Raw genomic sequence first — 13010 nt, forward strand, 5'->3', positions numbered from 1 at the left:
GTTTGATGTCTGTCAAACTTTTTGGTCGGATTTGATAGAAAGGTTAGAGCCCTCCAAAAAAGCCCCCCCCCCCTTAAAAGTGGGCGATAAATTTCTAAAAATATTCTAAATGACAAATTGCTTTTGGGCAATGTTCAATGTGTTCAATGCTGTCTGTCTGGTGTCTATGGAATAAGGGTTTTTAGTAGTAGGGTTTTTTGCATCTAAATAACCTTGAAGATTTTGTAGAAGGCAAGTATTTTGAATTGTCTATTTTTTCAATAGCAACACTCAACTACCGGCTTTTCAAATGGGAAATAAATCGGGCAAACTTTCTTGTCAATAACACAAAAGTACTAAAAACCCTGACCTAGAAAAGGGGGATTCGAACTAAGACACGAAACTTTTTTTACAGGCCTTTTTAAACTTTGAAAATCAGGAGATCGATTTCTGTTAATGAGTGTCAATCTTTATTTACGAGGGTAAGTGAGCTCGATGGTTGCTGGTTTCGAACTTTATAGGGTCACCATTATTCAATGCCAGCCCCTATTTTGTAACCTTTCGAAAGTTAAAGCTAATCAGGTCTACTGATGATTTAAAGCTTGTGATAACCCCTGTTATCTTACTACTGTGTAGTCTCTTTAACTCGAATCTTTATAACTCGAACAAGTTTTACAGTCCCTTTAGTTAGCAATGCCTTATAGACCTTCCTGTATAACTAGCAATTTCTTAAATTCGGACAAATTTCTGTTCCCCGCCGTGCTTGTTCGAGTTATGGAGACTTCATTGCATCATCACCATTGAGTTTCAAGCCCGAAGGGCTAGAGGTCAATCTCTAACCTTTCTCAGGCAAGAAAAATTGAAGCCTTAAAATATGCGCCGTATTTTTGATGACGGATTGAATCTAGCAATTCCTCTGTTTTCGAGTGATATATTTTTCAAAATTAAGCGGTAAATTTTAGTTTCAATCTGTCATTTGTGTAAAAACCAGGCGGGTCGCTCAAGACCGCGCAACTTTGGTAGGATTTGTTGGCTTCAAATCCTACCAAAGAGATTGACTTCTAGCCCTTCGGGCTTATACTTCATTGATCATCACCTTTGGAAACGATACAAGAAGAAGCAAACTTAGTATTTCGAAACACCACTTTTAAGTATTCAAGTGTTAAACTGGAAATTGAAACTCAAAGAAGTTTTACAATTCTATAATTGGTTAAAACCTGAAAACCTATCTTGATAATTAAGTAAAATGGCCTCAGAGTTTTTTGCCAATTTTTAACATCATTTTTGGGTTTATGAAGCAATCGTTTGACGTCGCTCAATACACGTTTTTTTTAATAAGAACATTCAAAATTTTTGAAGCCTTCGGATGTTCTTAACTTTTTGGGTTTCAAGCCTAAAAATTTTCTTATTGTGACCATTTTGTGACCATTTTTATCCATTTCCCTAAAAATTTTAATTTAATTTTGACTTCAATTCTTCCAATATCGCTACTCGTAGCCTTGGTTCCCTAGTCTCCATTCTGATCTTTAGATTTAGCCCATCTGTTCTTAGGTTTACTTAGTTTGTATTTTCTTCAGTGCATATGACTTTATTATATTTCTAGTTCTATGAAGTTTTTTTTCTTCTATTTGATGTTTAATTATTTTCAATTAATTTAATTTAGATAGTTGATAGCTCACTTATTTATGTCAAAATACTGGTCGTGTCTTGCAAGGTCCAGTACACTTTTACACAGCCTTCGGTGTTGCAATCTATGCAAGTTTTGCTCATTCTATCTTACGCTCTGTCGTGATTTTATCTCACTGAGTTCTTAGATCTATTTTGTCGCTTATTTTACCTCTAGCCACCAATAGTACTTGAACCTTAGCCTAGTCCTAACTTATAACATTATGTTAGTATTTTTTTTTTTAATATATTCGTTAATTTTTTATAATAGCACACATTGCGATGGCCTCAGCTAGCATACTCAGATACTCGGATTTGTTTAGGTTTTAGTCTAGCTCTATCACTATTCACATTTACCCCTCATACTTCTTAATCCTAATCATTTTATTCATCATACTAGCCCACCGCTTCATCACTATCTGCTTGTCCCATACGGCCCCAATTTTTCTTCAGTATACTACCAGGTTATTTTTCAATTTTTTTTCTAGACATTGCACATATATTATATACAGAATTTTCAGGTGAAGAGCCAAATGTAAATTTTGGAAATGCCAGAAATATATCATTATTATTATTATTATTATTATTAAAAATCGGGTGTTTGTTTGTTTGTTCCTCAAAGCCTTAAAATGCTCTTAACTTGTTCTTAACATTTTGGCCATTGAAGCCTTATGTTCTTATTATAATTTGTTCTTATAAAAAACGTGTATGATGATTTCATACGGATATGTAAGAAAGTCATAAAAATCCCATGTAAGGTATCAGCTACCATTACGAACGTGACTTTATAAAAATCTCGTTTTATCACGATCATATCTTCTTAAAATAGACGCATGTAAAGATCTTATAATCTCGATTTCTCCTGATAATGGAACTTCAAAACTGGTCATATTTGGGCCGAGATTAGATTATGATCTTTTAAAACTCCGCCTCGCTTTCGCTCACAGTTTGATCCTGTTAACCTACGTCGTTATTCGTGTCAAGGAGAATCATATCCCCTTCTCACAGACCCGGTAGGATTTTTTCAGCCAGTGGGGGTAAAAATAACGGACTGAAACTCGATAGATATTGATATTCAGGTGATACTAGTTGATTTCTTAGAGAGTAAATCAAGTTTAAATTGTTCTGTCTTTCAGTAGTCACGTGGTAGTTTGATCAAGGCTGGGGCAGGTGAAATGGAATAATAAAGATTTTGGCTTTCCCTTAAAATCTTTAAAAAAAAAGAAGTTTTGTTTCAAGTTATATGAGGGAAGCTATTTTGGGTAGAAAAAAGAGAGAGGGGCGTCGAAAATAGTTTTTTTTTAGGAGCCTTTTGGCACCCCTTGTCAATCCCAAATATCAAATCCGGAATTTTGATGTATTTTTGAAGAAAAATCCATTGAAAGCTTTTATCTTTTTAAAGAATATTATCATATACCTTAGGAAAACTATTTTTTGCGGGAACTAATTTTTGCGGTTTGCAGTTCAAGATTTAATATTTAATATTTGCGGGAACTTAATTTTGCGGATTTCTCACTTGAAAGAAAATTAGAGCCGTACTGTGAATTATTCGACCTTTGTTTTCACATTTGAAAAGTTTTGCGGGAACTTAATTTTACGGTTTGGGCCTAAATCTGCAAAAACCGCAAAATTTAGTTCCCTCAAAAATTAGTTCCCTTAAGGTAGTTTGGATGGGATTGTTCTCTTAAAGATTGTCTTGAAACAAATGGTCCAATTTGATAATTCACATTGCATGTAGACTAGAGTCTACTTCTGGCTGAACTTTGCTTTTGGATGATTTTTGATGACGCTGTGTTCAGTGATGAAGTAGACGTAGACTAGGAGCATTTGACGAGGTTGTCATTTTGAAAAAGAATGTTTAAAATCCAAATAACAAAAAAACTACTTGGAGTTGAACCATATAATCAAAAATGAGAAACAAAAATCAATAACAGATCCCTTATTCTCAAATAAAAATATTGCTTCATACTGTTTTTATCTTCCAAAAACAACTAAAATCTGGCGGACTGTAAAACAGTCCGCCTAAGCAAAAGCATATTACCATATACTACAGGGCCACTTAATCGCGCCTTCCAGTCTATCAAAAAGCTTTAAGTGAACCCCGGGCTACATTGCATGCAAAGGTGACAATTAAAAGGCCGCTCGTTTGACAATTTTTCAAGGGATAATCCAGTTTTGGGGAATATTCAGAAGTACACCCCCAGGCAATCAGACATCCCTTTTTCTTTATTAGGCATTCAAATTACATTTTAGTCTTTTAACAAGTCTCTTGTTACGTTTGTCGAATTGCATTATTTTCATCAATGACTTTTGTGATGAAAGAAAGAAGAAGTGAAAATTATACGCAACAATACCCTCTTCCGAATTTACGTATTTCATTAAGCCTTCTTAAAGTAGCTTTTGACAAACACATAGGAACTAAATGTCCGGAAGCTTTTTCCTTTCTTCATACTTGCTGCCTCTATTACGTACTGTTATGCAAAAATGTCGATGATTGACAGCTCAAAGGGACCTCAAAATCTTTAGCACAAAGATAGCGCATAAATTAACACAAACTATTGTCTGTTAATTAATCTAATGAAGATGGAATGAATTAATGATTTTGATTAAATGTAAGAAAACAATAGAAAGAATCTTTCTTCTGTTCAAAACATTATATTGTATACATAATTATAATTAGGAGTAATTAGAGAGGTCATTATGTAGGCGGCTAATGGACGTCATCAAGGACTTAATGACTCGAGAAGTATAAATACCAGTTGCAGAAGGTGGAAGTAGATCAGAGTCATCATTTACAATACAAAACAGCAGGACCTGTTTTATAAAGATTACTAATAAACCTTTCTATTGTTATTTTATCTCATATTTTGCTTGGTACCTCACGACACACAATGCGTCAAGTTTTCGAGATGAACAACTCCTTGAATTCAGAATTTTCTGGATTTTGTAAGTATTCAATTTCTTTCTTCTGTTTTAGAATTTTTCATTATACTCAATTTTTTCTCAAGCTTCACTTTAGCTTCTACACTATTTTTATTTTGTAAGAACAATTTTTATAAGAAGAACTGACAGGCCCAAAATCGCCAAAAACAAGAACAATTTAAGACCAATGTAACAATTTCAGGCAATTAAGGGGTCAAAGTAGTAATAATTAGGTATAAATCCTAAAACACCTCAAGATAACCCTATAAATAGTCGAATCTAATTTTCGAATCTACTGGGAAATCTGCATGGGAGGCTTCAGATTATTTTCAAGCAAAATTAATATTTTCTTTATGAATTCTAACTTTTTTTATTTAAATAGCTATATTCCTTTTTTTCTATCAGTTTCATACTGTCTTCTGTCCACAGAAATTTTAGGATCGGAAACTTCAAGACCCAGCATTTAGACTTCCTTATGTTCGAAATTTCTAAAGCATCCATAAGCCAAAAAAATCAATCAGGAGGCGGTGGCAATTTAATGTAATTTAAATGGCATCTAATGCTCTTTTATATTTAGCGACAAACAATTAACCCCAAACTTTAAAAAATGACAGAAATAGGGAATTCTTACCGTTTTCAAGAAATTTAATTGTCTTTAAGAAATTAATGGTTAGTTTGGGATCGTTAACGTTACACAAGCTAACGGAAACATTAACGACCTTTCCATCAATAAAGACACCCTTTAAAAAATGTTTAAACAAAACATCTTAAAAGATTTATGGCAATTCAGAATAAATGTACAAATTTTCTTTCAAACAAGTCCATCTCTTATTTTAATGACCTTAATAAATTTGCTCGTTCTTCCACCTACACAGATAGCCGTAAAAACCAATCAGTAATTTGCATTACACAACCGCCCACACGTCGACCTCGTTTTCATGTGATTTGTTCTGCTCAAATTGATTTCATTTTCTTTAGATACTCTTTAGGGTTTTTTAGTGAACCATTGATTGATAAATAATTTCTTTTTTTTTCAGCTTTCTACGGTGAACAAACTTCTAACCAAGATTTCTATTCGAACGAACGTTACAATTTCCAACAAGCCAGTCCCGAATACGTGAACCCGATGACGTCACAACAACGTAATTACACTCAAATGAATGATGTCAGTCACGCACATACGCAAGTCAATCAAGTGTTGGACAACTTGGATTGTGAGAAACGACAAATGATGCATGCGTACGAACAACAAGTCAAAATGGAGTTCGAAGATTGTTCTAATCAATACAACAACACGCACCAAATGGACTACCAATCACATATGTCTCAATCATTACCTGATATCAGATCAACTTATCATCATTTATCCCCGAACGCGTACGCGACGAACTATCAGCGAACGAAAAGTTTATCTCATCCTCCATCACCCTCCAATTTCGATTCCTGCTCATCAGATGGTGGAGAATCTCCAAAAATCACCAAGAAATCATCTTCCACCTCATCACCGCCCGCTAACAACAAGAAAGACTCCTCGCGGCCGCGCATGTATAAATTCAATCCAAAACCGTTGACGTTAAATCCATCAATGAAGCGTAACCAAACACCAACAGACAACAAAGATGGCGAATATTGGGACAAACGTAAGAAAAATAACGAAGCATCGCGCAGATCTCGATTAGCCAGGCGTCTTAAAGAATGCATGGTCATGGAAGAAATGAAAAAGTTAAAGAAAGAAAATGAAGAACTGAAAGCTGAATTGAGTAAAATGCAGAACGCTGCAATTTGCCGAATGTGAATGAACTTCTTGGTTTGGAGGTATAATCTGCCATAAACTCTTTAAGAAATACCATTGACTTACTTTTAGCCATTGATTGGCTCACTAGATCTGTGATTTTTTCAATATAAAAATTTTGACACCCCCTTCTCACAGACCCACTGGGAACCCTTCCCACTGGAAAAATCGGCCAAAATATCTTCCCCGGGGGAAAGTTATCTTCAAATTTCTGTCCCCACTATTTCTGTCCCCACTGAAAATAATCAAATAAACCGATCCTCGCTGAAAAATATTATGCTATTTTTCCCATTCCCACTGAATTTTCTGACTTGAAAACAAAAAAGAATTGAAATCCCTAGCCATAAAAACTATGGGAATATCAATCCCCATCCTGCGTCAGTCCATTATTTTTATCCGCACTGGCTGAAAAATATTCTACCGGGTCTGTGAGAAGGGGTGTATTTTGATATTAATTTTCCTTAGTAATATTCTGAAATTTTTGTCGATGACAGAAAGGAGCAGTTGATTTGCTTTTTCGTCATCTCTAGTTTGTAAATAAATAGAAAGCGATATATTTATGTTAAGATTTTGTAAAGTAAAGTAAGAATTTTTTTGGCAGGCTTCAAAATGATTTGTGTAAATAGAATTTTTCTTTGAAAATTTAATTTTAAAACCGTAAAAGAGACAGGTGATCATTTTCCGAGCGGTTTTCGCAAAAAATCAATCAATCCACTGCAAAATAATTTTTTTTCCAAACTTTTTGTGATTTTAATGTCCCATCTTCGATATTTTGACAGGTATCTCGCTAAGGTTTCTAATCTCAGGTAGTAATTTCAGCAGTACACTTTTCTTTTAAGAACAATTTTATAAGAACACTAATGATGCTCAAAATTGCCAAAAAATAAGAAAAATTTAAGAACAATGTTGAGCCTGGAATTACTCAAACTCAAGCAATTTATAGGGTTAAAGTAGTAAAAGGGGAGTACTTGCCCTTGCAGGTGATGTTCTGCTGAGGTTCGAAAAGTGGACCCTACGTGAGACTCGTTTTTGGAAGTTTTGCCAAAAATTTGCAAAAAAAGGTGAAAAGAAATTGAAAAAAAAATTTTTAACACTTTTTTCCAAATTCCCCAAAATACCCTACAACGAACTGATTTTTCTACTTTGGTGTTTTTACGACCCAAACTTGATTTTCCGTTTTGAAATTACATCACCTTAGGATTTCAATGACGGGAAGTAAATTCAAAAATCAAATTTTAAGCTACAGCACCCGACCCCGAGAATGTAGGTGAAATTTGAATCAGACCTGAGAGATGTAGATTTGCATTTAAAAAAATATTGAATGTTTTAAACGAAATTTTGAACTCCCAAAATCCTTTCCCAGGGGTTAGTTTCATTACTTTTGATAGATAGGCTAATTTTTTTGGTCCTTGAAGTTGACTCCCATTTTCGTTATAACCCCCAGAATGTAGGTATTTTTTCGATTGAATTAATTATAACAGGAAATTTTAGAAATATTTTATGCCAAAACAATATTCTAAAGAGCTTTTGTTATTCTGAAAATTGGATTTTTTCGCTTTTTAACCCCCAGAATGTAGGTGAAAAGATTCGGTTGTTGAGAGCGAAATTTCAGTATTCATCAGAAATTTTTGTTCTCTAAGTGAAATTCATACTTTAGAAATATACTCTGACAAAAAATTAACAAAGATATTAATTTTATCGTGCTACACATGATGAAAAGTAAAGAACGGACGAAAAGATGAGACGAAAGTTGTTTTCTTTGATAGGTGAAGATTCTGTGTCAAAATATATGAATAATGTAACAACACCCCTGCCTCACAGCCCCGGTGGAACTTTTCCCACATCAGGTCAAAAAATTTCTACTAAATTCCCAATGGGAATAAAAATTATGTTGTTCCAAACTTAGGCAAATTTTCTGATTGGGCTGAGGTCCCAGCGGGTCTGGGACACGTCATAAAAGCTTAAAATGCCAACATTAATCATCTCTCAGGTAATACTTTCATGTTATTAAAGTACAACAAAAAAGTTTTATATAATTTGACAGACTTTTTATGTCGGGTTATGAAAGCCCCTAAATTGTAGGTCAACTAACCCCAAAAGGTAGGTCTAACATTTTCGTTAAAATATCTAACTTAGAACAGTAAATATTGAAATGGACTATTTTCCACATTTCCTTAGTTCATTAGGAATAAGAAAATACCCTATCATCATAACTTAATTCCAATAGATTTCGATTTAGAGAGGATTTATTTAAGAAATGTCTCAATTCGAGTAGTATCAAATCAACTTCGATTCAGATTTTCGCCTGAAAAAAATCAATTCAAGTTAAAATTTTATCTCTAGAAATAACCAGTAATATGTAACAGTATCCTCTGAAACAACTTTTTATGAAGTTGAACTATCGTTAGGGCTACCATGCTAAAAAATGAGAAACCTACATTCTCGGGGTTTACTACATTCTCGGGGTCAGGTGCTGTATGTACGTTTCCGTGGTTGGTAGTGTTTTGCAAAGCCAGTTAACAATCCAACTTCAAAAGGAGAACATGAATTTCTACCAAATTAGAACCTTTTTTTCACAAAATCTCTTATCCAATTTTTCCGTAAAATACATTTTTAAAGGGTGCACAATGTTAACGGTATTTTATGTACAGTCCAGTCCTCTACAAGGTAATAATTATTGGACCAATTTTCAAATTAAACGACCAACCAAAATTGAAAACCAACTGTTGACGTCAGTTCAAATGGAGGGTATTTTACTTCGCATTATTTTATATTGACCTCCCCATTAAACAATTTTCATTCTTTATAATTTCCTTTCAGCCAAAACAATGGTCGCAGTGTTTTAAAATCGATGTAAAACCACACACCACACCGATAAAGATTTCGTAGGTGTAATATGGCACCAGACAAACGATCCAGGTTGGAAATTCAAGGATAGACCTATTTCCACAAGGATGTCTCCGAAATAATCGAATACTTTCCAGCAAATAACATCTAGGTCACGGCATACTTCATTGGAATAAAATTTCGCGGCGAATTAATTTTCACGGATTTGGGTGTCATCCACGAAATCAAAATTTAATCTCAAATGGATATTTTGAACTTTTAGGGGGGGAAATCATCCTAAAATATTCTTATAATATAATCCTAGGTAAGGATTTGACTAAGCCTTATTCTAGCATGTTATAGCAAAGAGCATGAGAAAAGACATTGCATTTTTTTGAAAGTTTTTAGCATTGCTGGAGGATATTTGGCAACTTCCAGGTAAAATGCTCTTAAAATCAACATTCTTTAGGTTCAGTTGCCAAATCCCATGATGGTGTTATTCTTAGCATATTCTTAATTTTTTGGTCTATTGCAGCATGAATATCCTTATAAAGTATATTCTTTTAAAAAAACGTGTAGGGCCTAAAAACTGGAGCTGTCTATTGTGTAGACTAGAAGCAGTTTTGACCTTAAAAACCCTTGAAACCAAAAACTAGTAAAATAGTCTATTTTACATTAACAAATTCCGTCAATTTGCGCATAGTGTCAACAACAACATTGCTTAGACTAGTCTTATTAGGACTCTAGGTCAAAGAACAAACCATTCAATCTCACCAGCTCACACAAATGAAAACCCTTGCACAAATTGTCGACCACTTTCCATTCGAGTTCACAATTAAGATGACCATTTGATGGAGGAAGAATTCACAGTAAACAACACTCACTTCCGTGGCGCATTTTGCTTCGAATTTAGAAGACACGTCGATATTCTTGATTCAATGGCCGAATAAAGCGACCTGTTATTTTAGGTGTTTTGATTCTTGCACCCAGAGCTACTTGCACCACCACTTGAAAATTTAACTATCCCTTTCTAATCTTATCTGAAAACACACAAACAATAAAATGTATTTCAAAACCTCATTATAAATAAATTTATGCAAAACTATAGTAAAAAAGCCTCCTAATTTGGAAAAAACATTAGTTACTTGGTCATGCTTTGTTTTTTCTCGAAAAAGAGACTGGGTCTAGTGGTATGTATTTGTTATGTGCTCAAGCAAAGATAAAGGTGGAGTCTGCCGTCCGAATATGAGAAAGTATAATTTTTCGTGCATGTGAAAAAAGCTTTAGCAGCAAAATTCCAGTCTATCAGAAATAAGTTATTCTTTGAAAACAATGGAATTTTGATTCAACTTTCACATTCCTATTTGAAGAAGGGATGCAACGCATAGAGCTCGGTAATGCATGTCCCAGAATCGCATTAATTTTTCGCCCCCAGTTCCAGACCCTAAACCATAACAAACTATATATATCTGGATACGTATTTGGATGTAGAATATCGTATTCGGTGTAACTTAATTTTTTTCTCAGTATTATTAGAGATTTAAGAAAACCTGATTATGACGTCATGATTGATGATGTCATAAATACAAAAAGTGGAATATCTCGAGAAATATAAATCAAAACTTTATGAAATTGGGGCCAGTGATTAAGTACATTGAGATGTTTCAAAGATTTTTTAAAGTATTTCCCAAAATTAATGACGTCAGCAGAAATTGCAAGAATTCGAATTTTTGCGATAAAAATATGACATCAGCAAATTAAAATTATAACGTCATAAATAATGACGTCATAATCACGTTTTCTTAAAAAAAACTCTTCTGCTGAGAAAAAGATTAAGTTACACTAAATTTGATATTCTACATCCAAATATGCTTCCAAAAATGTATAATTTGTTATGGTTTAAGAGCTGGAGTAGAAGAAATTGGGAGATGCATTAAGTTACCCGAGAGTAGATCATGATTATGCCTCTGAAGGGATGATCTTCCATTTCGGGCTCTGGGTCTGTAAAAAGGTCATTAAAAAGAAATGGAGTTGAAATGGATGCTTACCACAGGAAAAAATTTTCGATTTCCAAGGTTGGAAATTTCAAGTTTTCTTAGATGGAAAAAAGATAAAATCCAATGAAAAATCCAACCTGGAAATGTGGGACATTCTCCAAGGTTGGGAATTTTGCATTTTCCATGGCTTGGAATTTTTAAAAATCCAGGTTGAAAAAAGCCAAAAATCCAAATTTAACAAGGTTGGAATTTTTTAAATTTCAGTTGGAAAAAAGCCAAAATCCAAATTTAACAAGGTTGGAATTTTCAAAAATCCAGGTGGAAAAAAGCCAAAATCGTAACCAAACAAGGTTGGAATTTTTTGAAAATCTAGGTTGAAAAAAGCCAAAATCCAAAAAGTGATAGCAGAGATGTGGAAAAAGAGATCTTAAACAAGGATTTTGTTTTAGTGAACAGTCACTATATACATTAAAAGAGTTTTGAGCGAAAAATCGCTTGTGGTTTTCTCAAAGGACAAGCGCAGAAAATGGTTACAAAAATGTAATTTCCACATGGATTTTTAACGTTTTCCAAACTGTTTGGGAGAAACAAAAATTTCCGACCCAAAAAGTCTAGTTTTTCAACCCGAGGTATCAAATTTACATTCACATCGATTTTTGACCTTTTTTTCAATTCCCAAACTGTTTGGAACATAAAAATTTCCCACCCAAAAAGTCATGTTTTCCAACCAGCCTTGGAAGATTGTCATTTCTACATGGGTTTTTTTCACTTGATTTTTCAAGGGCATTGGTTTATTCTACAAAACCTATGGGTAATTTACGTTTTCCAAATCAGCTTAAGGTAATCGCCCAATTTTCAACCTTCAATTATAAAACCAAAATTTCCAACCCAAAAATATTGAATTTCCAACCTTGGAAATCGAAATTCTTTTCTTGTATACATCAATGCAGAAAATTAATTGGCAAAGGTTAATGTATTTCATCTATACAGTGTGGAAAAACCTAGTACTTAAACCACTAATTACCCTTAAATTTATTGTTAATTAGTTTTCAGGCCTTGATATATTGAACATCCCCTTATCGAAAGGTTAGGTTCCTGCGGTTTAGTCAAAAAGCATTGCCGACGCTTGAAAAAAATCACCGATAGGGATTCGATAAGCGATAAGGATTGAATGTTATTATTCTTGTTATTCGAGGATTGGATTATAGTAAAAAGGGGTCCATTCTCTGGTGTCGACTTAGACCGCTTCAAAGTTCTTTTAAGAATAGAGATGATAGATAGTACAGTACAGTAGAATAATTAATTCCCTTTGATTTTCCATGCCACAAATTAAATACCCAACTAACGCTCAATAACCTCAAAATCAATATATCCCAATTTGTTTTGGTTTGGCTAGAGAAAACATTTAATGTGACAGTAGACGTTTCAATATTTGAAGATCTTTGAAGAATCATTACATGCAATGGACTGAGAAATCTTCTTGCTTGTCTGGTATAGAAAGAATCAACAATTTATTAGATTTTTATTTGTTAAAATTTTCTCAAAGAAATCTATAATGGATCTATTTTACAAATTAGATTCTTAAATACAAATTATGCACTGAAAACCACTATCATCGAGAAGCTGGAGACTTTTTTACCCTATGTGTAACCTCTCCTCTAGAAATACTAGCCAGAGTATGTATAGAGCTTCTCCTGTGACGGAGATGGTTAGTTTTATTTTTGCCTAGACCCTAGATGACTGAGGACGACGGTAAACCAGCATTTTTATCATCGAAGCTGCGGTTTGTTCAAAATATCTTCAAAAAGGCAGATACATAAGATTAAATC

At 33.8% G+C, this 13010-nt stretch overlaps 1 protein-coding gene across 1 annotated transcript; it reads left to right on the plus strand.

The window, feature by feature from the left end:
• Window positions 1-4269: 4269 nt before the first annotated feature.
• Window positions 4270-6566, plus strand: LOC136798036 (adapter protein unc-53-like). The gene is made up of 2 exons (XM_067054625.1): window positions 4270-4590; window positions 5604-6566. The coding sequence occupies exons 1-2, from the start codon at window positions 4536-4538 to the stop codon at window positions 6359-6361; spliced, it is 813 nt and encodes a 270-aa protein (XP_066910726.1). The 5' UTR covers window positions 4270-4535; the 3' UTR covers window positions 6362-6566.
• The last annotated feature ends 6444 nt before the right edge of the window (window positions 6567-13010 follow it).

The sequence above is a fragment of the Clytia hemisphaerica genome, unplaced genomic scaffold, assembly GCF_902728285.1.
Source record: "Clytia hemisphaerica strain Z4C2 unplaced genomic scaffold, Clytia hemisphaerica genome assembly, whole genome shotgun sequence".
Taxonomy (NCBI): Eukaryota; Metazoa; Cnidaria; class Hydrozoa; order Leptothecata; family Clytiidae; genus Clytia; species Clytia hemisphaerica.

Coding starts and splice junctions, on each gene's coding strand:
- LOC136798036 (XM_067054625.1), top strand. CDS start 4,536: ATGCGTCAAGTTTTCGAGATGAACAACTCCTTGAATTCAGAATTTTCT. Junction 4,591..5,603: donor TTCAGAATTTTCTGGATTTT/GTAAGTATTCAA, acceptor TTTTTTTTTCAG/CTTTCTACGGTGAACAAACT.